General features: G+C 47.2%; 1 protein-coding gene across 1 annotated transcript in view; it reads right to left on the bottom strand.

Moving 5' to 3' along the window:
- The window catches only part of LOC119391905 (testis-specific serine/threonine-protein kinase 1-like), a 62,614-nt gene extending 36,221 nt beyond the window's left edge, over positions 1-26,393 (bottom strand). Inside the window, exons 1-7 of the mRNA XM_037659556.1 lie at positions 26,263-26,393; positions 24,263-24,482; positions 20,410-20,433; positions 16,583-16,844; positions 11,344-11,534; positions 5,452-5,621; positions 208-330 (exon numbers count right to left, since the gene is read on the bottom strand). Coding sequence (XP_037515484.1) covers positions 208-330; positions 5,452-5,621; positions 11,344-11,534; positions 16,583-16,844; positions 20,410-20,433; positions 24,263-24,482; positions 26,263-26,393 — 1,121 coding nt within the window. The remainder of the gene's footprint in view (positions 1-207; positions 331-5,451; positions 5,622-11,343; positions 11,535-16,582; positions 16,845-20,409; positions 20,434-24,262; positions 24,483-26,262) is intronic.
- Positions 26,394-26,828: the final 435 nt, after the last annotated feature.

Raw genomic sequence — 26,828 nt, 5'->3', positions numbered from 1 at the left:
TAATTCTCCATTGGAAACGATATCCACACACACACACACACACGCGCACACACATGTATGTATGTGTGTGTGTGTGTATGTATGTATGTATGTATGTATGTATGTATGTATGTATGTATGTATGTATGTATGTATGTATGTATGTATAAGAGGAAGAAGAAAGAAAATACGACTTTCGTTAGTTTGGCACTGTATATTTTCACTAACGTTTCGTCTGGTGGACCAGACTCTGTCAAAGCCTGGTCTTCAGTCGCTTCTTCGGCACGGCACAATGTTTCGGCCACTGAGTCCTGGGCATGGAGCGTAAATGGGAGGATCGTATCGAGCGAGCTGCGTGGCGATCGAGCGTAAAGCATGTACAAAGGCGTGATGCCTGTGGTTTTGTGCTTCGCTGCGTTGCACGCATGGGTGATAAACGGTAAGATCACATCCCAGTTCTTGTGACTGGATGCACATACATAACCAGCATATTAGTAAGGGTGTTTGTACGTTCGACAAGGCCGTTCACCTGGGGATGACATGGTGATGAACGGCGGATCTGCGAAGTGCAGAGGTGAAGCAGTTATTAGATGCGAAGTATCTTAAGGCGGAGCTCAATCCGGTGGTGGTGGTGGTGGTGCGAAGCCGGAGCACTTGCACGATCGCGTTCCGTTGGCGTTCGTTGGGCATGCTACCGACCTCGCGTCGTGGAACGCGAAGAGGGACGCTACGCGCGTCGTATCTTCCATCTAGCCTGGCCGTTAATTCTCGCAGGGCGAGCGGGGAACGCGGTCGACAGGCGGGCGAGAGGGGGGCAGCGTGGGAGAGGAGAGAGAAGCGGAGGGGACGCGCATGCGCTCGAGCTCATCGCGGCGTTGCGCAGGAGAGAATTTCGGCATGTCTAGCCCCCTTTCAGAGGAAGAGTGGAAAGGGGAGGGGAGAGGGGTATGGGAGAGGGAGAGGGGGAGGGGAGAGGGAGGGTGGAGAGGGAAAGTGCAGAGGGGAGGGGGAGAGGGGAAGAGGAGAGGGAAAGTGGAGAGGGGGTGGGATAGGGTGAGTGGAGAGGAGGTGTGTGGAGAGGGTATGCGCATGCGCAGTAAGGGTGGTCACGCCGCACACCACCACCACGACCACCACCACCACCACCGAATTGAGCTCCGCCTTAAGATACTTCGCATCTAAAATAGCTCTCCGACGCTCGTCTGGCTGTCGCACAACGTTCCACGTTCGCCTTGTGAGAGCCTCTCACGAGGCTCTCTGCCGTTTCACGACACTTTGAAGGAGTGCATATCGAGTATGAGTCTTTACTATGTGCTCGTTGATGCCATCTTTGCGCGGGATTCACCATATCAATCAATCAATCAATTTATTTCCTTTCAATTCGCCGCGAGATCGGGCTACAGGTGGCAGCACCGTCGCCGCGCTAGTGTGGATAGGTGGTTGTCGGCGCGTATACACACGTGCACAACAGCGCTTCGTTGTGAGCGATGTGACCCGATTTCCGGCAAACAAAATGCGTTGACTGCAGCTTTGTGGTAATATGTGCGCTCTTCATTCCCAAATAATGCACGAAGCGCGCCGAACGTTACAATTACTTGTGAGAGAAGCGCATTCTGCCAACGAACGGGTTGCTCGCCTTCGGCGGCAGTCGGCGTTTTCGCAATGGGTGACGTTTTCTTGTTGTTTTATTTGTACATGTTTAGCTTGTGTTCCACCTACTACGCACTGCTGAATCGCGCGACTGAACTAACTATTTACTTCTTGTTCATTTGGATGCCCCTCTACAAAAAGAAAGCCCGTATTCCTGCGCGATGAGTTGAAATAGCACTTTGTGCACTGCGTGCCCAAATATTCATTCGCATTTCTCCGTGAAATGTAGGACAGTTTATAGGTTTACTGAGGAAAGCTACGTGGCTGACAGCGCTTTAGCGCTACGGAGATGTTTAACACGCACACGCTTGTTTTTATTCCAGTAACAGTAACTTGCACGACAGTAATGGAACAAAGGTCCGGTTATTTCACGGGACCAAAGTACGCTTTTTCATACGAATAATGTCCGCTGCCTTCTGCCAATCTAAACAACGCAACACAAACGCTCAAGATAATGTAAAAAAAAAAATGTGGCTTCGCGTGAAATTACTACAACATAAATGTAAACTACGCCGTTTGGATTAATCTTGACCATCAGCGCTCTTTAACGCGCACCTTAATCTAAGTACACGGGTGTTTTGCGTAAATTTCGCCACAAGTTAAAATTGCGCAAGGGAACTCAGTTTTGCGATTTCCGTGTCATTTCACTTTCTGTTCATTTTAGGGGACAATTTAAGTACCGAGGTGTCAGACGTGACTTAACAGAAATATTTCTCTCTAGTGAAACCAGGACCGTACACAACTAAAGCTCGTCGCGTAACGTATAAACAACACCTAACCACAACGCTCAAGTATATGCGTGCCTTTTTTTTTACCACCGCGCCGCCAAAAGGCTATATTCACATGAGATTTAATACTTCTTATCTTTAGGGCAACGCCAAGTGCACTTTGCAATGCGCTTGAACCACAGAGCGGCACCTACACTGATATGACTCTCGTGAACGGAGGGTACGACGACCGCACACAGCACTCTCGATAAGTGCACTCTCTGATCTTATTACAGTACATATACAGCTGATCAAGGCCAAATGCTTCTTTACACCGTGTTAGGCATACGTACGAGCGGTTAAAGTTGCACTAACGCAACAAAACAAACCGCCTTTTGAGGATCTGCATGACGTACGCGCACATGCAAACACAACGGGGCTAGCAGACGACGCACGGAGAAATCCACACTAGGCGCGGTTCAGCCAGAAGCCGCTAGATGGCGACTCCGCTCTATCTCGCGGCCAATAGGAGGAGTACAGGACTAAAAGCTCGAGAGCTTGACGAGGTCCCGACCCCGTTACAAGTTGGCAATGCAGCAGGATGGCGGACAATCATGAATGCAAAATACAGAATAGACTTTACAAGTTTGACATGGCGTCAAGTAATGCGATGTTCAGGTATGCGTTAGCAACTTCAGCTACCGCAAGGGTTAAATCATGCTCATGGCCGTTAGTCATCGGGACGGAGACGTGCCCCAAGGCGTCAACGTGGGTGTGTTCACGTCAAGCAGTGCTATTAGTACAAATGTCTTATAGTAATTTGCATTTTCTGATAAAACATCCTTCTATATGGTTTATCCATATCCATAGTATTAAAATAACTCCAAACAATCCTGTTGGTACCTTATACGGTCTCGATCACAATGTGAAAGGCAACATCATTTGGCTGTTTTTAGATGTGAAGCATCTTATAGCGGAGTTCAATCCGGTGGTGGTGGTGGTGGTGGTGTGCGGCGTGACCACCCTTACTGCGCATGCGCAAACCTCCACTACCCCTCTCCACTCCCTCTCTCCCCTTTCCCTCTCCACATCACCTCTCCCCTTCCCTTTCCCCGTCTCATTTCCCTTACCATCTCCTCTCCACTTCCCCTCTCCACTCCTCCTCTCCCCTCCCCTTCCCCCCTCCCCTTTCCTCTCTCCCCTTCCCCTTTCCCCTTTCCCCCTCACCACTCCACCTCTGAAACGCGGTCTCTACATGCCGAAACACTGCTTCGCATCGCCTCATCGTCCCCTTTAGCGGAAGATGGTGTGATTTTATTATTTGACTAAGGCTACACAGTAAAATGTAAGCATACTAGTTACTTTGCTGCTTGCAAATGGCTTTTATTGCGATAGCAATTATTTCGATACCCTCGGCGGATTTTTGCTGTCGCCGTCATGTCCCGGACATGTATATGCGTATATATATAAATAAAAGCCATAAATAAAAATAATTCAGAAGAAAAAAATTCCGGAGCGCTCGCCCGGAGGTTTCGAACTTGCGACCCCTCGCTCCGCAGCTCCTTGCCTTAGACAATTACGACATGCCTCTTCTTTTTTCTTTATTGGAGGGCTTCAGTTTTCAACAGTGACAAGAAAGTACATTCTGTCTACAATTACTTCATATGCAACAGTGATTCCATGCGAGGTACCCAGTCAAAACATTACGCCGTGCCTCATTCGTCCTCCTTGATACTAACGGCAGAAGACAAACGCACACGGCGCTGGGTGAAACGCACGGGACGCCACACGTGGCGAAATTAATGGCATCTTCATCAAATCGCACCGGTGCGCACCGGTGCACCGTTTCGTCCAATCATCGTAGCGCCTTGGTGCCCCGGTGCGCACCGGGGTGATTTGTCGAAGATGCCATAAAAATATGCGAGACGCGGGCCATGTTATTGCAGCGTTGCCCGCGCTGCGTTTGCGTCGTATCGCTGGCGACCCACGCTAGTTTTTCATTTTGAGGTTGTAGGGCCACGCCACTCATGGCCAGTCCGCCAGGGAAAATGAAGAGCGTGCTGTGGCTCCTGGTGGCGCGAGCTAGTGGGAACGCTTTCGCTCTTGTAGGCTTATGCCACTGGAGGTAAGAAACGAGACGGCTGAACCAGAATCACAGTATATATGTTACACCGTGACCAGTATTCTGGAGCTAATATTACAGCGCAAACGCACAAGACACCCACGAAGAAAAGAAACGTATGACACAAGCGCTAACAACTGCTTTGTTCTTCCATACGCCAAAGCATATATAAGCCCAAGGCAAACTTACCGCACATTCGCACACAACAATAGCTCTAAACCAAAACGTGTAACAAGGATATTAGCGTATTAGATACGCGAAGACATGAAATTATATTCAGATGGGCGCAGGGACAGAGAGTGAAGAAAAAGTAAGAAGGACAGAGAATCGCGTTTGCGCTGTAATTTTAGTTTCAGGAATATGTACCAACTATAGTCGAATACAACTTTCGGAGGCAGCGGCATTTCCTCCTCAAAGGCGGATGAACACAAGCCTGCACCAATGGGCGCACACTCCGGACTGACGTCATGAGCGGGACGGCCGGTGGCTTGGCCTTCGGAGAAATATCCAAGCAGCGCAAGAATGGACAAAAGGTTTGTTTGCCCTTCCTTTAGTGTTCGTTGTTAGAGCCGCTTGGAATTTTCCATTAGTATGAAGCAGTTGCGTGGACTTCCAACCCCTACTGACGAGGAGTTCTGTTGACAGTTTACTTCACTCTGCCTTAAGTGAAACAGTAAGTCCAGCAGCGAACGTTGCCCAGGCTTCGAGGTGGGTAGAACTCTGGCGAGAGTAACAAAGGTGTTCTGTTCTGGCAGTACTCCCCCTACTTTTAAATGGGCATGTGTTTTAAACTTGCGAACTTTCGGTAACACATGCTCGTATAGCCTGGCCGTAACATGCCCCTGAAAACAAGACGCAGAAACGGTCCTAAATGGACAAGCAGCAACCGTGGTCCTAACGTCACCATGACCACAACCTTCTTTTGTACCTGGGGCGATGGAAAGTCAACTATGCGCCTTTTGCTCAACAGCCACATCGAAGGGAAGAGCTTACGTGTTCGTGGGGTCCGGATAGAGCAAGAGCCAGGGGTGCTTGACAACCATGCCCATGGTTGCTCGTATCGTTGTCACCGGCTCTAGCAAGAGGCGAACCAGGTTGCGGTACTCGTGCGTAGATTCCATGTGTCGGGGGAAACGGATCACGCGGTTCATCTGGAGGCGAACCTACGAGAGCAGAAGTCACCCACAGAGGACAGTTGTGTTGTCAATGCGCCGAGATTTCCTTTATTTTTTAAATAAAATGTCAACATTAAGCACAGGTTCAAAACAAGCGCGAATACTCGCGAATGTTCTCATGTCTAGCTGAACTACGTGAGGATGCTCGGGATACCGCATTCATTCTAAACAGGTATCGATGCACGGAACTTTTTATAATTTATTCTTTTAAACCTATGTATCACTGATCATCATTTTTGAGACATCGTCCCTCCTGTACATACACATTGCCTCTACGGTATTTTATCACGATTGAACTCCGTTATATCGTACTTAGACCAAGATTAATTGAGAAATCGATGTGATCTTTTAATGTTTCTAGCTATTCAGCAGTGTTAGTAACATCACTATTATTTGCCTTCATGGCCTTGCGTCCCTCGTTTTAACAAAGGTGGGTCGCCCTATGCAAACAAAAAAAAAAGAATCAATGCTTTTCGAAATTTTCTAGTGTCTCATCCTTACCATTTATTTATTTATTTATTTATTTATTTATAGTACCCCCAGGGTATAAATACGTTACAGAGGAGGTGGAGTAGAGCACTGCACGGGCTCGGGCTTACCCGGAAACCCGGGCCCGGCCCGGCCCGTGGGCCGGGCCGTGTTACTTGCTCTACCGGCCCAAGTCTTACTCTACCGGCCCAATGTGTTCGTACAAAATCGTCAAAACCGCTTCAGGGTTCCTCTAAACAAAATTGCACTTCGTTTTCAACATCACTTTTCTGAAAAATTCGGCAGACCCCACGTACCGTGGGAGTCGATGTTTGCGAAGCATGTGGCGGGTAGGTGACCGCGGCGTAACTTTTTTTACTGATCGACACCTTACAAAATGACGCTAAAGATCTGTATATATTTTACACGCACACATATATATGTTGAAGAGCCGCATATGTGTTATATAACCAGTTGTTTACGGTTGGGTAACGTAGCCAATGGCAACGTGGGTATTACCAAAACCAGAAGCGGTAAGCTGATATGTAGTGCTTATACGTGTCCCGAAAACGCACGCACGTTTCACGAACCCGTGTGCATGTGTGCATGAAGTTCTTGACAGTTCTTGAACAAGGGCATCATCACCATGATCAGTGAGCACCAACAGCTGGTCATGACTTATTATAGGATCCGGTCGTGATCGTGGTGACGAGGGGTCCATGTGTAATGAAGTATGTGGTATAGTAGAGCTGTTGGAATTCGTGGATGCCTCGGTCATCTCGTCGACAAATTATCTGTCGACAGAGCCAGTGACATGTCCGAACCTGAAGCCACCCTTCGTGTTGGTGAGGTATAGGCCGTCGAGGCTGGTAGGCCCGGATAGTGCTACGTAGACCAACTTCAGTGGATGGTGTTTGTCGTATTCGTAGACTACCTGGGCGTATGTGGCCTACGTAGCCTAGTCTACAAAGCGGCTGTCAATTAATCTGGCATCATCCTCGGTCAGCATGAGGCCATCGCCCAGCATCGTAAGAAATGAAGAGGACACTGCGTCGTTCTGGTGGACGAAGTGCACTCTACGGTGCTGTGATGTGGATATCATATGTATAACATTCGTTAATGTATTCCTCCTGGGTCGAGCAATGCTCCAATATTGCTTCCTGAATCATAGAAATACGAATGTAATGTTATTAGGCTGCTATAAAAGAGGCGCCAACACTGGAACTACAGATGTTCATCTGATATGACGCCTGTATCGTAGGAGTACACATCGTAGGAGTATCATGCAGTGTTTATTGTTGTCTTGTAAAATTAGATAGCCAGCACCACAACCACAATTGACGTTGCACCGTATTACGCCTGCGTAGGCTGTTTTTCCAAGCCAGTTTATAGACCTGGCGTGGCTCAGTGGTAGAATACCTGATTGCCACGCAGAATGCTTGGGTTCGATTCCTGCTGGGATCCTAATTTTTATTATTTCCATTCGCTGAGTCAACGCTGCCGATGTTGGTTTTCCTTAACGCTCTAGCATTTAAGTTACCAACGTCTGTTCTCGCCGTTCCTGGGTAGATATAAACTGTCAATCACCTGTGGCGCATACCCGTACACCGCGGCCCGTGGTAAACGGGTATGTGCCACACGTGTCTAGTGGAAAGGGTTTGACGACGTACGCAACAGGATTTTAACGTTATTCATGTCATGACCCGGCAGTCATATTCGTCAAATCCTCTTACCCTCTCATGCAAGTTTTGGTCTACACCAACTTAAGGAGGCGATCATGAGAGCACCCAGACGTAGGCGGCTAGATAGATAGATAGATAGATAGATACGTAGATAGAAACGCTCAAGGTGCCAGAGGTTCGCTAAGAAATGCTTCGCATTTAAAATTTTGAACGTAGACGTACCTTTTCTTGAAAGTTATCCGACCACGTACGCTGAAATATTTCGAGATTATACCAAAATATCTTCCAAATAGTTGGAACATAACACTTCGAAAAATGTCTGAACTATAATTAAAGAAAAAAAAAGATGGTTGATCCCTCTGTCATAGGAATCGGTATAACACGAAAGTGAAACGTGTCGTCACAGAAGGAGTCAATTGCTTTATTGCACTGGTATATCAGAGCTTGTATAATCTCTATTGTTGTTTGACAGATGTAGCACCGCCTGATGTGGATGCACTCACGCTGACGCCTAGTGGCACATCTCCGCACCGACGACTAAGCCCATGATCATGATTTAACCCTTGCGGTAGGTGAAGTTCTTGGCATATGTGTTCTTGACATTGATACTCGATATGCACTCCTCCAAAGCGTCATGAAACGCGAAGAGAAACACTACGCGCGTCGTGTCCTCCCTCAAGCCTGGCAGTTAATTCTCACAGGGCGAGCGCGGAACGCGGTGCGACAGCCAGGCGAACGTCAGAGAGCTATTTTTCGATATGGATGAATGCTATGAGCGAGGATTGGGCTACGGCTTCTACCTCGCGGTGTGTTAAACGAAATTAAGCTTCTATTGGAAACGCGCCGAATGGGACGGTCGCAGCAACGGCACGTTTTTTTTCGAGCCTGGTGGCACGCATGTCACCACCCCTTTATAAAGGGGACGCTCATAGCATCCATCCATCCATTCATGCAAAAGCACTGTGAGAGGAAAGTGTGAAAGATAAAAGGTGCGTTCATGCACCCTCCGCCATGTGTTTGGCGGTAGCTCAGTGGGCTAAACGCCCGCCAGCTATCGTCGCGGACCGAGAGGTCGTGGGTTCGACTGCTGTCAACGAAACCTTTTTTTATCTTTTTTTTTAAGACGATAGTCTTTCTTGGGGAACTTAAACGCAGAAATTTTGGTCTGTCTTTCTGTCTGTGTTTCTGTGTGTCGGCACGTCCCTCGATTCAGCCACTCGGCCAAAGTTGAACCACTTGCCCAAGGGCCAGCCATCGTGAACGGCTGACTAGGTTCATACTTGTGTACATTGTTGATCAAAAAGCAAACATTACGCATATATGAGGCGCAACATCACTAGGTAAGTATTAGGTGGTGTGTTCCTTTAATAGAAAATACTGTTACGGGGAGACGACAGAAGAAGGCTGCATTTACAGTATTTACACAGAGGTAGGGGTGACAACCAAGATGGCGAAAGCAGCAACGAACACGTCCTCTTCCTCTTCGTCCTCTAGGTAAGCGGCACATAACATTACCCGCCGGCGGTGAAAGCACCGACTCGGTGCGCCCGGGCAAAGACGGTCGCGAGGATGGTCACTATACACACGCGTCGGTGGGTTCCGGTATGTGATAGGGCTACAGACGGACAACGTGAACAATGTCGGTGCGGGGCTGAGTCGACGAGGACGAAGACAATGGCTCGATTTCATACGTCACGTCGGTCACTTGGCGGCATACACGGTATGGTCCGTTGTACGGGAAGAGGAGCTTTTCAGAAAGCCCAACACGTCGTGCTGGAGACCAAAGAAGGACAAGAGATCCAGGAAGAAAGTGGGCGTTTCTGTGACGGCGATCGTAGCGAGATTGTTGGCCCGCTTGCGATTCGGTTAACCGCTCGCGCGCAACTTGACGTGCATGGTCGGCGCGGGCCATAGCTTCTTGAGTGTACTCAGTAGGTGGGTACATGGAAGGCGGCATCATCGTGTCCATCGTATCTATGTATAACAATACATAGATACGTAATTCTAGAGACCCTAGTTTCTTAAGCTGCGCTGAAAATGCGACTGCGCCGAAACCTGGCTTCCTCCGTGCCCTCTGCACGAGCTCATTGTTGTTTCGGTTTCGGTTCAGTATTGCACTGTACGAGTGCCATGGGGCGCCGCTCTGGCATTCCTGCTTTACCTAGGCGACGTGAATATAAAAGAGTGTGTGGAGAGTACTCGTTGAGTGCGGACGTTTCTTCTGCTTCGGCGCTTCGCGCCAAACCGCGTGTTCGGGCTGGCTGGCGTCCCCGCCGGTCGCGTTGGTCACCGCCGGTCTTCGCCTGCTGCTGCGCCGGGACTACCAGCCCGCAACACAGCATTCACGTTTTCCGACGTATTGCCAGATGGCGTTCATATCTCACGCAGCGCCTCTTCTATCGTCTTTAGACGACATTTGCAGCGAAGCACGCAGATAGGCGGCCAATTTTTTCTTTGCCATTTGATGGCGTTCATTTCGCTGACTTATTTCCGTGACGGAAATACGTCTTGAAAATTTTGGTGGACCCCGGCATAAGACAGTCTCGGGTTAAAAAAACATGCAATGGAAGGTCTGCCTTAGGGTATGTGATAAACGAGGGCAATATTTCTTTCTGCCGAAGAAATTTTAGGAATGCAGTCTTTTTGGAAGTCATTAAAGCCAGTACCATGTGGCATTGCTATGGAAAAGCTTACTGTCATGCTGTTTTCTTGTTTCCGAGAAAGGGACGTGAAATTTTACAACCCAGGCTGAAATTCGGTTCTCCAATAAAAATGTGACAAGGCTATAGGAAACAAAAGTGCACCATGAGAAGGCAATAAGCATTCGTAATCAACAGGCAAAATTGTGCAAGAAAATGTGGCACGGTTGCTGAGATATACTGCTAAAACAAAGACGACACCGTTACCCTACCAGACCCCGTGAAGTTCGATCTATTCGGTTAGACTGCAGCAGCCACTGACAGGAGAACTCCGAGGTGTTCAAGAAAAAGCCTTCCTCTCAGGCGACCTTCGGTGATGTGGCGCACAGTGCAATTGCGGTACTGAAATACGTGTACAGTTGTTGAGTATATATGCGCGGAGTGCTGTGTTCTTTGCATGAGATAAGTGTTTGAGTAGAACGTCGCATGCTCTTTTAAGCGAACGCAAATTCGTTTACGGTGCTCGTTTTTTTTTCATTAAGGCGAAAGCCTCGTATGTGTCATGACTCAAGAAGTATTCGGGTTTTTCCGAGACCTGACGATACATCGCGAGAGCTCATCAGCGTGAATGCGAGTGATGCAAAAAAACAAACAAACGAAGAACAACTAAGTAATAAAAGTAAGTCAACGGTCACGTGGTACTCAAGTGAATGTGCGTGCAACCAGCGTACCTAAAATCACATAAGTCGGATTGTGACATGACGCCATCAATGACGTCACGGGCAATGATGGTTATCTGTGATGTCCTCGTGACGTCACCATACGTCATGATGGCGTCATCGTGTGACATCTTTGCTTGGCGATAACGCTCATGAACCGTCGCACAATGTTACGCCTTTCCAACTTTCCATGCACACTCACCTGTCGCACAATGTTATCATTTTCGAAGGGCAGCGCGGCGGTCATCATGACGTAGAGTATGACGCCGAGGCTCCACATATCCGCCTTTTTGGGCTGGTAGGGGATCCCCTGCAGCACTTCTGGCGGGGCGTACGCTTCGCTGCCGCAGTACGTCTCACTGTACAATTTTTTCCTCCTCACCACCGGATCATCTGCACACGAGGTCCAGGTTGCTGTCAAACGATGACGCGCCCCAGAGACCCGAAAGCACGCAATCGAGCCGCTCTCGGTTTTTTGCACACTGATGCGTAATTCTGCTTCTTCCAGCGGCAATAGCAAGCAGCAGCGTGACAAATTATCTGGCAATATTGTCAGAGCAGGAACTAGATTTCTGAGCAGAACGTCCGAAACGGCGTGATCAAAGCGCCGCATTGTTACGTCAAGTAGAAATTGCTAAGTTGTGCATCATTCACGCAGCCAGGCTCTGACAGATCACTGCGCCGCTTTCGGCCAAGAGATAGCCATTTTCAGGTGGCTGTAATCTACATCTCGCTGCCTGCGACGTCCAGCAATGCTGTGATTATTTGTAGTTGTAATGGTGACACCGAGACTGGGGTTTATCGTGAGGGGGCAATATTTAAGGCTGTTTTGAAAGCGACTGAAGGTAATTGCCCAACAGATCGCTTATTGGCCTGCCTGGTGCAGTATTCGCCGAAACCTCTGTTATGACGTTAAGTGCCTTCTGCTGATATTGATGTCGCGACGTGATGAAAAAACTTGCGGACCACTCCAAGGAACTTGGCAAGGAGGAGTACGCTTGCTGGCAGCCCAAATCATGTACGACTTACCCGAAGAACGGGGAAACACTAAACTAGATTGCTGGCGTTGGAGAATACGAGATAACGTCATTATGAGTTGAAGCTTAGCGATGACAGCAGTGTTAATAGAAGCTGAGGCCACCGGGTCTGAAGGCATCTGCTATTGCAGAAGTGCTCTGAGCTGTGTTAAGACTTGCCTGAATCAAAATTTACGGGATGTGCAGAGCTTTCGTGTTCCAAAACAAAGGCTAGGCTTTTCAATAGTTCCAAGGCATGTTCTTGTGTGTGGCAGTCTACAAATGCAGCTATGTCGCAGTCGTTTCTCTCTGCAATTTTAAATTCGGAAGCATTTCGACGCCGACCCCACTAGGAAAACTGTGCGTCTGTCATGTAAGACGAACTCATATGAATAATTAACGTATGAAAAAAAAAACTCGGAAAAGAAACGCGTTGGCGGTGGTCAGTTACCAGCCTGCGGCCCCACGCTCCGAAGCCGAGTGTCTTAACCACTGTTATTAACACCCAAGCTTGCAGAAAGTGCACACATTTGAACCATATGCGTTGTACCAGCCATACAAGATAACTGGAAATGGAGAACGCTTTCTATGGAGGCGTTGTTAAAAGACTTCGTGATGGTGGAATAAAAGTTGCCTCCGAAGCATGTAAAGCCGAGTTGAAACATTGCTGATACCATAAAAATTCTGACTTTGCGAAGGTTCCCTTCAGGTACGATGCGTTTCCGTGATCGGGGCCTTCCGACGGGGCTTTCCTCGAAGCAGTGAAATGCTGCCCGTCTCTGTATCATGCCCGATTCTCTTTCTCTGTGGTTGATGATGGCGCCACTGCTTTTACTTAACTCGTCAAAACCAATAACGAGTACCACACGCAACAGAAAGTGCATACAGAAGTACGAAACGTACTTGAACATTTTGAGGTGGTTAATGCCTCAGTCAAACACGTCGTCTGTGACATCTCCTCTTAATTAGACGTATTCCCTGCACAGCTGCGTGGGCAGCTGCTCCACAAGCGCCGCGAATAGAGCACGTAGTGGCTGACGCCGTACCGGAGCTTAGATCCATCACCCATCTGAAAGCGGTCATGGTAACTGCTATTCGCGTTTAAAAAAGCACGGCACGTGCACAAGCTGCAAACAACTGAATGCTCCGTATAGAGCAACTTAAGCGCTTTATGGGTGCCTCCTTTGCCTACCGAATAAAAACGACCTTACTGATAGTTCAATAATGATCTACGTCATCTGGCTTCAGATGCGTTCTTCAATGGTTTTTGGGGTTTTAGACGCACCGTTCTTTTTCGTCTCCGTTGTGAGTGAAAATGAAAAGCTGCTAATTACGTTTGACTAATGTATATACTTTTTTTTTCCTTGCGTCCGTTTTGCTGCAATCGGTAGTTATTGCACCGAACGCACTCGTAGTTTGCTCGTTTGCTGTGGGGCGCGCATACGGGTTATCGCGAGTAGTAGAATTCAGGCCTCAATTATAGAATTCTTGGCCTCAGTCAGGGTTGCCGTTGGTGGCTACACTCCGCCAGACTGGCTACTTTTCGACTCCATTTGGCGACAAAAATGTCCAGTCGGCCCCATGGCTTCAGACGCGGTTTCAGACACGGCCTTAGCACTATTATTCAACTGACAGAATTCGTTCATGACATCAGCAGCTCTTTGGACATAGGTGACCAGGTTGACATCATTTTCATAGATTTCGCCAAGGCATTCGACACTGTCTCACATCCTAAATTATTGCACAAGTTGTTTGCTATACTAAAGAACACATCCTTGGTTGGCTGGATATCCGACTTTCTTTCGCAGCGTGCACAGTATGTGTGCTTCAGCTCTACTAACTCGCCTTCGATGCCTGTTTCATCAGGAGTTCCCCAGGGTTCTGTGCTGGGCCCCCTCTTATTCCTGCTTTGTATTAATGACCTCCCCTTGCACACCCCTGTGAAAGTACGTCTTTTCGCAGATGACTGCGTCCTATCTCATACTGTTAAATCTCCGCTGGATCATGCCACTCTCAACAATTCCTTCTCTCACTTTTGTAGCTGGTCCAAATCTTGGAAAATGAATATTAACTTCTCCAAGACCGTCATTATGTCACTTACCCGACGTTCATGCCCCTTGACTTTTGACTATGGTTTTAACAATGTTAGTTTCTGCAGGGTGTTCGAATTCAAGTACCTCGGTATCCTTGTGACACACAATCTCTCATGGTCTGAACACATTGATCTCACATGCAACAAGGCCCTTAAGAAAGTAGGTTATTTACATCGTAAATAACCTGATTTTGCGGAATAGGTAGCCATTGTTCTCATTTTTTAGAGACAAAATAAATTCTTTTTGGGCCTTTATGTCTTGCTCCTCAAGAAACCAAACTACTTACCTACAAAGCTCTCATTCGTCCCATTCTCGAATACGGTTGTGTGGTGTGGAACCCACATAAGAATTGTGACATTAAAAAACTAGAATCCGTTCACAAAAGAGCTGTGCGTTTTATATGCAAAATATATGACCGGGATTTTTCCCCGTCTAATTTTCTTCCTCAACTAGGTCTCACTACACTTGCGAAGCGTCGCCATGCTGAATGCCTGAAATTTCTTTACAGTCTAATCAACTCTTCCCACCTCGACACTCTAGACAGTTACCTTAAGTTCTCCAGACCTTTATCTACGCAAAGCGACCACGCCCTTAACACTGCAACTTTTTTCATCCCCACTGACATGTTCAAATATAGCTTTTTTCCTGCAACTATAAAAGCCTGGAATTTGTTTCCGGAAGTGTGAGTTGCTTACTGCTAAAAGAATTTCTGGAAGCCTGTTCATGAATGTTGATTTGCTGTTATAGTTATTTTTTCTTTTCCCACTCCTGCTATAGCCTCATTGAGGCTTCGGTATGTAAAAATAAAATAAATAAATAAATAAATGGCTACTTTCTGGCTACTTTTAAACTTCTGATTTTGCGGATTAGGTAGCCATTGCTCTCATTTTTTGGAGAAAAAATAAATTCGTTTTAGGCCTTTATGTTGTTTAAGCCGATGCGTGCGCGCGCCCTCCACCCACCAGCAGGCTGGTGCGTATCGAGACACCCTCACTGAACGCCTGGCAAGCCTGCATATACGGAGTGGCGAAGTTGCGTGCATGTTGGCAAACGCGTGGCCAGCACGCTGCTCAAGCTACTCGCCATCTATGCTCAACCTACGTGCAAGTTCTTACAAGTAATTCTGATGCGCAGTGCGTCTTCTCGTTTAAACTTGAGAAAACCGAGATGCGTGGCAAAGAAGCTGGCCTGTTAATCTTCAAGAACATTTCATTACCTGCAGTTGAACTCAGGGGCGTAGCCAGAAATTTTTTTCGGGGGGGGGGGGGGGGGTTCAACCACACTTTATGTATGTTCGTGCGTGCGTTTGTATGTGCGCGTTTATATATACGCAAGCAAAACTGAAAAATTTCAGGGGGGGGGGGGCTTGAACCCGCCCAACCCCCCCCCCCCCCCTTGGCTACGCCCCTGGTTGGACTTGTGTTATGTAAAGTCTAATAGTGAAATTCGGTCTGCAGCTTCAAGGAATATCTGTTCAACGTGCAATGTTCCTTCTGGCTTGCTAGCTGGAGGTAGTGTTCTAATATAACCTTCTATCTGGCAAGAACTCTTACCATTTCTACGTAAATAACGGGCGCGCGCGATGAATGTATTAGAAATTTGTCACTAAATTTATTTGCGATTTATCTGTGGCTTTTTATGGTATTGCGTATTCAAAATGGTATTATTTATTGATTAATACTAAAGACTCTACTCAAAATACCGCTTCTCTTGTTTGGCTACAAATTTGGCTATAATAATAAATGACATGGCTACTTTGACTACTTTTGACTTCAGTTTTGGCTCTTTTTCAAGTCCATCCAACGAAAACCCTGGCCTCTGGGCCCCTTCAGGAGTCGTTTTTAGAATATAGTCAAATTTAGGGTGGTACACCACCTAAACAACCTCGGAGAGGTTGTTTAGGTGGTGACGATTTAGGTGGTTGACGATTTCGTGATCGTCTTACGCGTTTAAGTTAAAGGCAACGCACTCGCCCGTGTAAATGGGTATTTTAACAATACCCGCTTGCAATACTAAATTGTGAAAAAGTGGTGCCTAATTAAAATTCTAAGGTATCTAAGAATAGGTGATCTTATTAGTACGCCAAACTTTGTTCGATATACTTGGACGGTTGTCCGATGAAATGAAAGCAATTATGCTTCTCCAATACATTGAAACTGGTGGGAAGCACAAAGCCGGTCTTGTTAGTAATGCTTGCTTTGAACTTAAACTTAAGACTATTAGTACAGCCACAAGCAAGTGAATCGCTTTACGTTCTTTAGCGTCTCATCTTGATGAACTGCACAGAGTGGTCCCGCGAAGGAGCAACACGGTTGCGTGTGATCGCACTTACTGCAGTACCGGCTGAAGCTGAAATCGGCCAGCTTGACCACGAGCTGAGTGGTGAGGAGCACGTTCTCGCACTTCAGGTCGCGGTGAGCGATGTTGTGTCGGTGCAGGTAGGCGACGGCGGATGCAAGTTGAACAAATATGTGATGCGCTGTTCTTTCATGCAGACGCCCTGCATTCTGAAGCACACACTCGTCCTTAGTCCAATCCAGCCCGAAACACTCCCTCGACGCCCGCATAATCTTGTTTATGCTCTGAATATAGTTCTGGGGAAGCAGCGAAAAGAGGGACAGGAGCCGGTCAAGGTGATTGTTTACGCTTTAAAAACCGACCTATTGCATATACGATAGATTTATTATGCACATGCATATTTGGCATAGGTGTGAAAAATTAAAATTTAATGCTTGATATAATTTTGGAGCACTTATCGCTTGACGGCATGTATTCTCATTGGGCGAGGTGATGTGTGACTCCCAAGGCCAACGTATACAAGTTCACTCAACTCAGCGAGAGTAGTGCTGGTTCACAGTGTCTGTCCGAGCGATTTAGCTCAGTCGCCAAGCGCTGCGTTCCATTCCCTGCGTTCAACTATTTCCATATTCGTGTCACCATGCGAACAGGCATGAGTGTGTGTGGTCTCACGGCAAGGAAAAGACAAGCGCTGGTTGAGGCCGTCTGTTGAAAACATACAGTATTATACCTCAGAAATCAGACACTTTGAATAGGAAGAGCTGGCGCACCACAGCGCTGAAATTTAAAAAAATTGCAGTTTAATCGATCTGATGCCATTGTAAATTATTGTGTCATTTCTTCCGACGGGACGTCTGCTTAGCCGAGGAAAATGTGCCCGCCGACCACCGCTTCCGATTGTGGGTTTCACGTCGTGTTTCTTTATTTGACGCGAAGCATACGGATGTGTGTGTGTGTGTGTGTGTGTGTGTGTGTGTGTGTGTGTGTGTGTGTGTGTGTGTGTGTGTGTGTGTGTGTGCGTGCGTGCGTGCGTGCGTGTGTGCGTGCGTGCGTGCGTGTGTGCGTGCGTGTGTGTGCGTGCGTGCGTGCGTGCGTGCGTGCGTGCGCGAAAGTTGAACTTCAGAAGGAAGAGTGTTCCCTATGGGTGTGCAAATATTAACGCGATAGCGTTAAAGAGCTCGTTTCGCAGAAATTCCGGCGTCGGCATCGTTGGTTGTAAGTGAAAAATCAACGTTGTCCGTGAACGGAAATTCGAGATAGATGCAAATAAAAAATAAAAAATTCCTCTGCTATAATGGGAATTGAACCCAGGAATTCTGCCTGGAAAGCAGGTGTTCTAACACGGAGCCACGCCCGTGCTCGAAATTACTCCGAAAAAAAAGGCAGATCCCACGCCTTGTGGGAATCGGTTTCATGCGAAACAATCAGCGAGTAGTTGTCTGTGATGCATTTTTTGGCTTTGAGCCAAGCGTTGCGAGGTGGATCGACGTGTTTTCGTAAGCGTAGAAGTTGTGTGCACATCGTGGGCTTACCAGGAACGTGGACTACACCGCCATTTAAAGGGTAAGTTATGGTCTGACGTAACGTGAGCACTCGCTTTAGACCACAGTCGTGAGTATTATCGAAACCAAGTGCACTTTACGGTGCGATGATGTGAATATCATACGTAACGTTCGTTAGCGTATTCCTCCGGGGTCGAGCAGTGCTTGAATATAGAGTGCTGAATTATAAGGATACAAATGTAATGTGACTTCTGTGAAAGCACAGCCAACACTGGGACCATAGTTCACATTAACAAGGCATGACGCCTGTATTGCAGACGTACATATGTAATGTTTATTGCTTTGTTATAAAACTAGATAGCCAACACTGCAACCACAATTGACGCTGCACTGACATTACGCCTGCACAGGGTCTTCTTCCAAAGCAGTTTCAAGAAGCGGCGTAGCTCTGTGGTAGAATACCTGACTGCCACGGAGAATGCTTGCGTTCGATTCCTGTGAGGATCCTGATTTTTATTGTTTGAATTCGCCGGGTCAACGCTGCCGATGTCGGTTTTTCTTTACGCTCTCGCATTAAAATCACCAATGTCTGTTCTCGCCGTTCCAGGGAAGATATAAACTGTCAATCGCCTGTGGCGCATACCCGTACACCGTGGCCCGTTGTAAACGGGTATGTGCCGCACGTGTCTGGAGGCAAGGGTTTGACGGCATACGCGAAAGCATTTTCACGTTATTCGTGTCATGCCAGACAGTCATATTCGTCAAACCTTCTTACCTTCCCATACCAATTTTGGTCTGCACCAAGTTAAGGAGATCACTAGAGCAGCCAGACGCAGGCGGCTAGATAGATAGATAGATAGATAGATAGATAGATAGATAGATAGATAGATAGATAGATAGATAGATAGATAGATAGATAGATAGATAGATAGATAGATAGATAGATAGATAGATAGATAGAAACGCTCAAAGTGCTTTGGGTTCGCTAAGAAATGCTTCGCACTTAAAACACTACATGAATGTTATGTAGTACGAGGAGCGTCACACCTGAAATATTCCGTGGCAGACGCATAGAATCACACCAGGAGTCAAAACATGTGCATTCGGCGACGAGTGGTTGGATTAAAGGCCCATCACTTACAAAGCACAGAGGCATAATTAATTATCAATATAAACAACAGCACCAACAACGTGTGGAGATGCGCAGGTACGCGTGTTGCCTTACGGACCCGCAGTGGGTACCTCGCGAACTCGCAAAAGGAAGAATTATGTCGTAGTGGGCACTTCGCAACTGTACTTGCAGTAGGTATTCTGGGATAGTTTGAAAGGGCCAATTTCGAGACGCACAGACGTTCCTTTCCTTGCGGCACGGCTTAGATGTCCACCGAAGAGCGAAGCCAGGCTAGCGATTGAGAAGGTGATGAGGACAGGGTCCGATTACGCTGTCGCGTTCTACTCTTGAAGGCGAAGCTGAAGCGTCCTCCAAGTTTTTGTATACATTACATGCGAATGAAACAGTCTATACACACACACACACACACACACCACACACCACACACACACACACACACACACACACACACACCACACACACAACACACACACACACACACACACACACATATATATATATATATATATATATATATATATATATATATATATATATATATATATATATATATATATATATATATAACTTTTTAGAGGCCTCCTTACCACACGACGAACTTTCTCGATTGTTGAAGAGGCAATGTTTGCATTTGGTACAGTAGCCTTTCACAATGAGTGTGGGGTCGCAACGGACGGTTTTTTGGAGCTTGTGAAGGTTCACTTGCGCTCCACCTTTGTTGAAAGGAATGGTAGTGTTCCTGCAAAAAACTGTCGTGTGCATTGGGTCTAGCGTATTTTAAGCGACTTTTTTCTTGCACACCTCGACCGGAAGTTCTGCGGCCGGCTGTCAGGATCACGGGTCCAAAAATGCTTTCGGTTAGTAGACGACTGCCTCATTTTATTAGATTGTGACGACGTTGCTTCCGGTTCCTCTCTTCAGGACGCGTTGGCCATGTTCCAAGAGTGCCTGAGTCCGTTGGCGATAACCCACGAAGTCCTGGAAAATGGTTCGGTTCGTTTTTTATACCTGAAGCTGACCCTTTCAAGTAACCACTTGTGTTTGAAGTACGAACCGCGGGCGAACAAGCCACTTTTGCCGTTCGGCTCAGCCCACAGCATGCTGCTTAAAAGGGCTATAGTGCACACGTGTCTTTGGAATGCCCTCACGAGATCCTGCCTTCACGCAGTTGACGGCAGCTTCAGAGCGCAAATAGCTGGTTTTGAGGAAGCGGGTTATCCGACTTACCTGCTGGTTTCTGTGGTCGAGGCACTGCGAAAGAGAATCAGATCGGAGAGCAGGGTTGCTGAAGGACAACCAAGGCAGAAGGCATTCCTTACGTATACCGTGCGCAGACTCAACAAGGTTGGCCTACGCTCGGGGGTTTATCTCGTTTTTTCCGCAAACTGCAACAGTTACGTGCTAGAACATGTCTAGTAAAGCAGGCACCACACTAGTACAAGGGAAAACACAAAAACCATTTTGTTGAATGCGCCGACAAAGTCGTGTGCGGTGTCCCCCCTTCCTGCGGCCTCAAATATGTTGGTCAAAGGCGAGATGCCTGAAAATCAGGTCACAACAGCACAATTTGAAGGTGCAGAAGAGAAATGACGGTTTCCTTGCTCATCACTACATGTGCTCAGTGTGACTGCGCTCATGTGTTTGACTACACTGTGGTCCTGGCGAAACATGCGAGTGATCAAACAAGAGTGATCATTGAGGCCTCGATTATTGCCAAGGGTAAATGTGTCAGCAAGCCCTCGGTTGCACTGACTGCAAAAGAACTCATAATAATACTAATAATAATTGTTGGAGTTCAACGTTCCAAAACCGCGATATCATTACGAGGGACGCCATAGTGGAGGGCTTGGGAAAATTCGACCACCTGGGGTTCTTTACCGTGCACCTAAATCTCAGTCCAAAAGAACTGGCATATCTTGACGGCGGAAACCTTGGTCCACACCATTGACTTGCTTTTCGTTGTTTTCTCGTGCTTTTGGTAATCGCGTGTTTTGTTACGTCCGATAAGGTTTTGCTTAGCTTCTTGACGCTTGTTACGCGGCGGTTTGCGTGCGCTCACGTGAAGTATGCCGACGTATATACATGTGCGTTTTTCGATAAATCTTCAATTGGAAGTCAGCGCTGGTCTTTGTTCTTTCTTCGTCCGTTGTCCGCTTATGCACTGTTTTTTGAAGATGGATTACCAACTAGCCCAATCTCAAACCTTGCTACAGCATATACTGATTGATTGGTGTTTGATTTAAGAATTGATTGTGCAAAGTTGTCCAATATTCCGTTCACATCGTATATAAGGACTTAGAACCCTTGCTGGATTCTTGAGCAAGAGGGAACGCAGGTGGGGCACTATGCCTAATGGGCTCCGCTGTAGGAAAGCAGTGCTGGTGGAGCACAGCGCAGTGCACAGAAAGCATATGCTCAATAATTACACTGGATCAATGAGAACTGTTCGCTTTTAGGCTGCACAAAAGGGCTGCCCCAATGAGGCCGCAGCAACGCATTATTTGCCCATTCTAAGCAATTATTCAAAGCAGAAATTTGGGCTCGCGCCCGTCCTGTTTACGTGTCTCGTTCTTCTGTGTTTGTTCTGTTGCGCTTTCTAAGATGCACAAAATCTAACCAATTATGTCCGTGTTTTGATGTGCCGTGCCGCGCAATGTTGTCACCTTCAACGAATCTGACACCCTATGTGCACCAAGTCACGTGCCGTTTTCCTGTTTCTTTGTCGCAGTGCACGAGATAAACGGCAATAACGTTTTACTTGGTCGGACATACAAGGTCTGTCCCAAAAATTCCCGGTATTTTCTTTATAAATCATTGATTCGGTATCAGCTGACAATCTTTTCAGAATTTTTCAAAGTATTTTCTCTCTGCTTCGATGCCGCCGTTGCCAACGCTTCACCCAATCAATGAAGGCGCCCTGGAAGCCGTCAACGGGAACCTGCTTCAGTGAGGTCATCGCAGATGCTTTTGTCGTCTCCAGCGTCCCATGCCGAGGTCCTTTCAGTGTTCTTCTGATCATTGGGAACAAAAATAAGTCCGGTGCTGTCAGTTCGGTGCTGTACGGTGGCTGGGGCAGCTTTGCCACACACATTTTGGCCAGCAACTCGGAGACAATGACGGCGGTGTCGCTTGGCGCGTTGTCATTGTGCAAGATACAATTGTCGCGAATTTCTTTTTGCACGCGTCGAACCCTGTACGCGTCGAACTCTGCTGCTTTGGCACTTCACAGTAAAACTCATCGTTGACACGTATACCAAGGACATTTACTAACAGGAAAGCCTAATCAGGAAAAATAAATTCACCCAAGAATAATAATAGGCTGGAGCGCATTCGGCAGGCACTCCCAAATAAAGAGAGGAAACCTACCGCGGTCATTAAAGGGGGAAATATACAATTACTGCCAGTTCTAACATATAGGGCTGAAATATGGAAGAAAACAAAGAAACTAGAGAAGAAGTTAGGGATAATGTAGCAAGCAACGAAACGGAAAATGATAAGAGTAACCTTAAGGGACCGGAAGACGGCAGAATGGGTAAGGGAACAGAAAGAGGCCCCGCATATTGTAGTTGACATCGAGTAATAGAAATAGACCATGGCTGGCCACGTAATGCGTAGGAGAGACAACAGGTGGACAGTAAGAGCAACAGAATGTTTACCAAGGAACGGGAAACGCAGTCGAGGAAGGCAGAAAGTTAGATGGAGTGATGAAGTCGCAGGGATAAAATGGAACCAGCCCGCACAGTTAAACTTGAGATCGGTGGGTGAGGCCTTCGTCATGCAGTGGACTAAAACAGTCTGAAAATGACGATTATGAAGATGACGAATATTTATCCCTGCTTTCACAGGCGTTCACGAGATTCCCCGTTAACGCTGGCCATCGCAGCCCCCTTTCCTCCTCAAGTCCGAAAGAAAAGAAGCTTCGTCATGGACGTTCAAGAATGAAAATGATGCGATGACACGCTTATTCTGACATCGACATTGGTTCCCGGCTTTACGAGGGTGCGAAGTGAACAGTTCTTAGACTGCAACATCAGGGGACCTCGTCTACCATTATCGTCAAATGCTTGCGTGGCAATATCCCTGCGTTTTAGATAATGACGGTACAGATCCGTCTGAGTAAATCTATGGGGCAGACTTGGCGCGTCTCTAGATGAGTAGGGAGACGGCCGCCCCCGACCCTCCCCCTGTGAGTACGCCTATATATTCGGTGCATGTGCGCAAGATTCTGTGTACTTTCTTATAACCATACTTCAGAAAATAGACCAACAGCAAATATTCCTATGCAGGCAGTATCCCGCACGCAGCGAAACAACAAACCAAGTGCTTACCCCGATTAAGCTGCTTGCCAAACCAGCGTACCTGAAGTCTTCGAGCACACAAAATCGGTTTCGCCGCAGCGGTAAAGCAGCGAATGTGATAGCAACAAACTGGAATCTTCTACGAAGTAAGGCTAGCAGCTAGCTCTATTGGATCTGATCTCGCGTAACACTACGACACGCTGGCGTAAGGGAATACGACCGCTTCAGGGCGCGAAGTGCTTTTCGTGCTGCCTGTCGTCTCAACGAGAAGTGTTGAGAGCACTGCACGTACAAGGCTACACGAGTCCGTCTGCTGATGTCTGTCGAGAAAGCGCTCGCGACCGCGTCTTTTTGATCAAAGTTCGCAGTTGCTGCTCGAGCGACGCAGCCCCACACCCCGTCGTCTCTTCATGCTCCTTCGAGCGACGAAAGATGGGCGAGGCGTTTACTCTTTGCTTGAAGAGCCATCGAAGGCAGGCCTCGAACGCGGGGCATATGTTATCGCATGCGCCCTTCGCGCGATGAAGATGGCCAACTCGTTTCATCTTCGCTTCAGCTGCTTTCGTCCCTAGCACTCGCGCGCTTTTACTGTATAGAACATGCGATGCGCGGGGCGATGTTATCGACTCAAACTTTATACAGATCATGACGGCGACGGCAACTCCGATGGCAAAAACCCGCCGAGAGTGTCCATATAATTGCTATCACAATAGAAGGAAACCATGAACGCTCCTTCACTGCACAGCGATCAGTGTTCTAGGTAGGCAAGAATTGCGACTCACCTGAATTTTGAAGAGGAGGTCACCAGCTGTGGCGAGTTCCATGATGAAAAACACTTTCCTCGCTTCACAAATGATCTGGAAGACGCGGGCGATGTTCGGGTGGCGAAGACGCGCCAATATGTTGATCTCTCGAGGCAGGAACCTCGTCCGATACTCGCGGGAGGTCTCTCCCATGTTCACAATCTTGCAGGCATAGGCGAGATTTTCTTTAGCGACAATTCTGTGGTCCGAAAAGCGTAAAAAAAAGGGAAACAAAAATTGTGATAAAGTGCGTCAGTGAATTTTTGTAACAAACTGTGAATGCTTATCGCAACTGCGAGGCAGACCCACTTGGCTTTGTTGGTAGCCACATTATGACAAAGTGGGCATGCTGTTCGCCTCCTTTACGGGTACATCTCACGCTGCTGCATCCGTTCAATAATAATAATTCCGGCTTTTACGAGCGGCATCACTGTTCGAACAGCCAACTTGAGGACTGTAGCGGTACTTCCTAATAAGGCCTCCGACAGCCGACACTTGAACATACGAGTCAGTAAACTTCTACAGGCATTTCATTCCTTCCTGTGCCACACCGCTTGAGCCACAGGAATAACGACTGGCTCACACGAAATCTATGCCATCAGGTCCAGCCCCGAGAAGCGCCACAGAAGAAGCTTTCGTAGCCATAAGGACTCAAGTGGCGGAACTAACTCTGAACGCACCAGAAGCGCAGTGCCCCCTACAGATGTTTTTTATACTTTGTTGATGCGGCTGTTCGAGCTGTTCTTCAGCTGTGTTGTGATGGCGACTGGAAATTCCTCGGAATATAAATCCGAAGCATTTCCTAGCGAACCCTAGGCACTTTAAGCGTATCTATCTATCTATCTATCTATCTATCTATCTATCTATCTATCTATCTATCTATCTATCTATCTATCTATCTATCTATCTATCTATCTATCTATCTATCTATCTATCTATCTATCTATCTATCTATCTATCTATCTATCTATCTATTCGTATTCTTGCAGCGGTTTCATTGATCTGATATACATCAACACTGGCGTGGCTTCATTGACATGAGAACTAGGACGAACATAAATGACAGGTTGTACCATGAAAACGATGTCATGCATGTCATGCGCGACATGATTTACACGCTACGGTCTCCGTGCTTGGCATGTAGCAAAGTTGGCATGGCATGACATCTTAAATTACGTGTCATGTCCTGAAAATATGTTATGCATGCCATGTACGGCATGGTTTACATTATACGGTTTTCGCGGTCTCGCGGGCGTTCCATTAACTTGGCATGTACCAAAAGTGGCATGGCGTGATGTGAATTTATGACGATCGTAAATTACAGGTGATGCCATGTAAATAACGTCGTGCATGTTATGTACGGTATAATTTACATGATGCGTTTTCCGTGCTCTCGCGGCCGTTTCAATAAATGGATATATTGGCATGCGTGAATGGCGTAAATGGCAAATAGATGGCATCGCGTGACATGATTGTATGAGGAACATAAATCACTGGTCATGCCATAAAAATAATGTTATGCATGTCGTGTACGACATGATATACGTGATAAGGTCTTTGTGCTCCCTTCATCGAGCAGAAAAAAAATACTGTTTCGGAGTAGATTTGCGAAAGTAGGAAGTGCTTTTGAAGCAGGTTTGGTGCTGAAAGAAATGTGTTTCGGAGCAGGCTTGGGGCAGACAAAATGGAGTTTGGAATCATTTCGTAAAGCAATGCGTGCAGTTACTGCAAGAAGCATTTGTCAGGTGCACTCCACCTCGAGCATAAAGCTCTGAAAACGCACCAGCCAACAACTCCGAGTTGAGAATTTCGGTACGCCATCATAGCTCGTGTCGTGCGCAAAATCAGGCGCTTCGTGTCATTGCCGATCTTGCTAAGGTACATAAAAGAAGTTAATAATTGCTAAGTGAATGCCGGCAGGTGAAAGAAAATCCCTCACTTGCATGCTATGAGAGACACGCACACACGCACACTCTTACGCGATTGTGGCATAAGAGCCGGACCCAATCTCGGCGCCCAGCATGTAGCCGTTCCTAGCGAGCACGTTTGCCTCGGCGCTCTCCGGCGCGTAGTCGGACGCCCTTGGGGACTCGCTCCACAAGTCGACCATGTTTGTTTTCGATAAGCTTCGAGTAAGGAATGTACCCTCTACTGGCATGGCCTAGCGTAGGCGGTTCGAGCAAAAGGTAGTGTAGATACCGCGAGAAACGGCGTCATGCGTCTCATGCGAATGATTTTGTATGCCGATGGTCATCGAGCATCGTTCGGGCCTTTTCAAAGCGCTGCCATGTGGATCAGCCTATATGCTTGCGATAAAAATTATAGAAGCACTCCAGACAAATTTTTGCCGACGCCTTCGAGGTATCCCACTACTTCAATTTAAGGTTTATTTAACGTGCCAAAACGACTAAGGCTATGAGGGACACCGCAGCGAAGGGCTCCGGATAAATTCGGACCACATGGGTTTCCTAAAGGGACCCTGCAAAGATTTTTTAAATTTTTTTATTTTTAAAGCCAGAGTTTTAGATGCCGCATCAAACACGAT

The sequence above is a fragment of the Rhipicephalus sanguineus genome, chromosome 4, assembly GCF_013339695.2.
Source record: "Rhipicephalus sanguineus isolate Rsan-2018 chromosome 4, BIME_Rsan_1.4, whole genome shotgun sequence".
In the NCBI taxonomy this organism is placed as follows: domain Eukaryota; kingdom Metazoa; phylum Arthropoda; class Arachnida; order Ixodida; family Ixodidae; genus Rhipicephalus; species Rhipicephalus sanguineus.
This window is presented reverse-complemented; position numbering and strand designations above follow the sequence as displayed.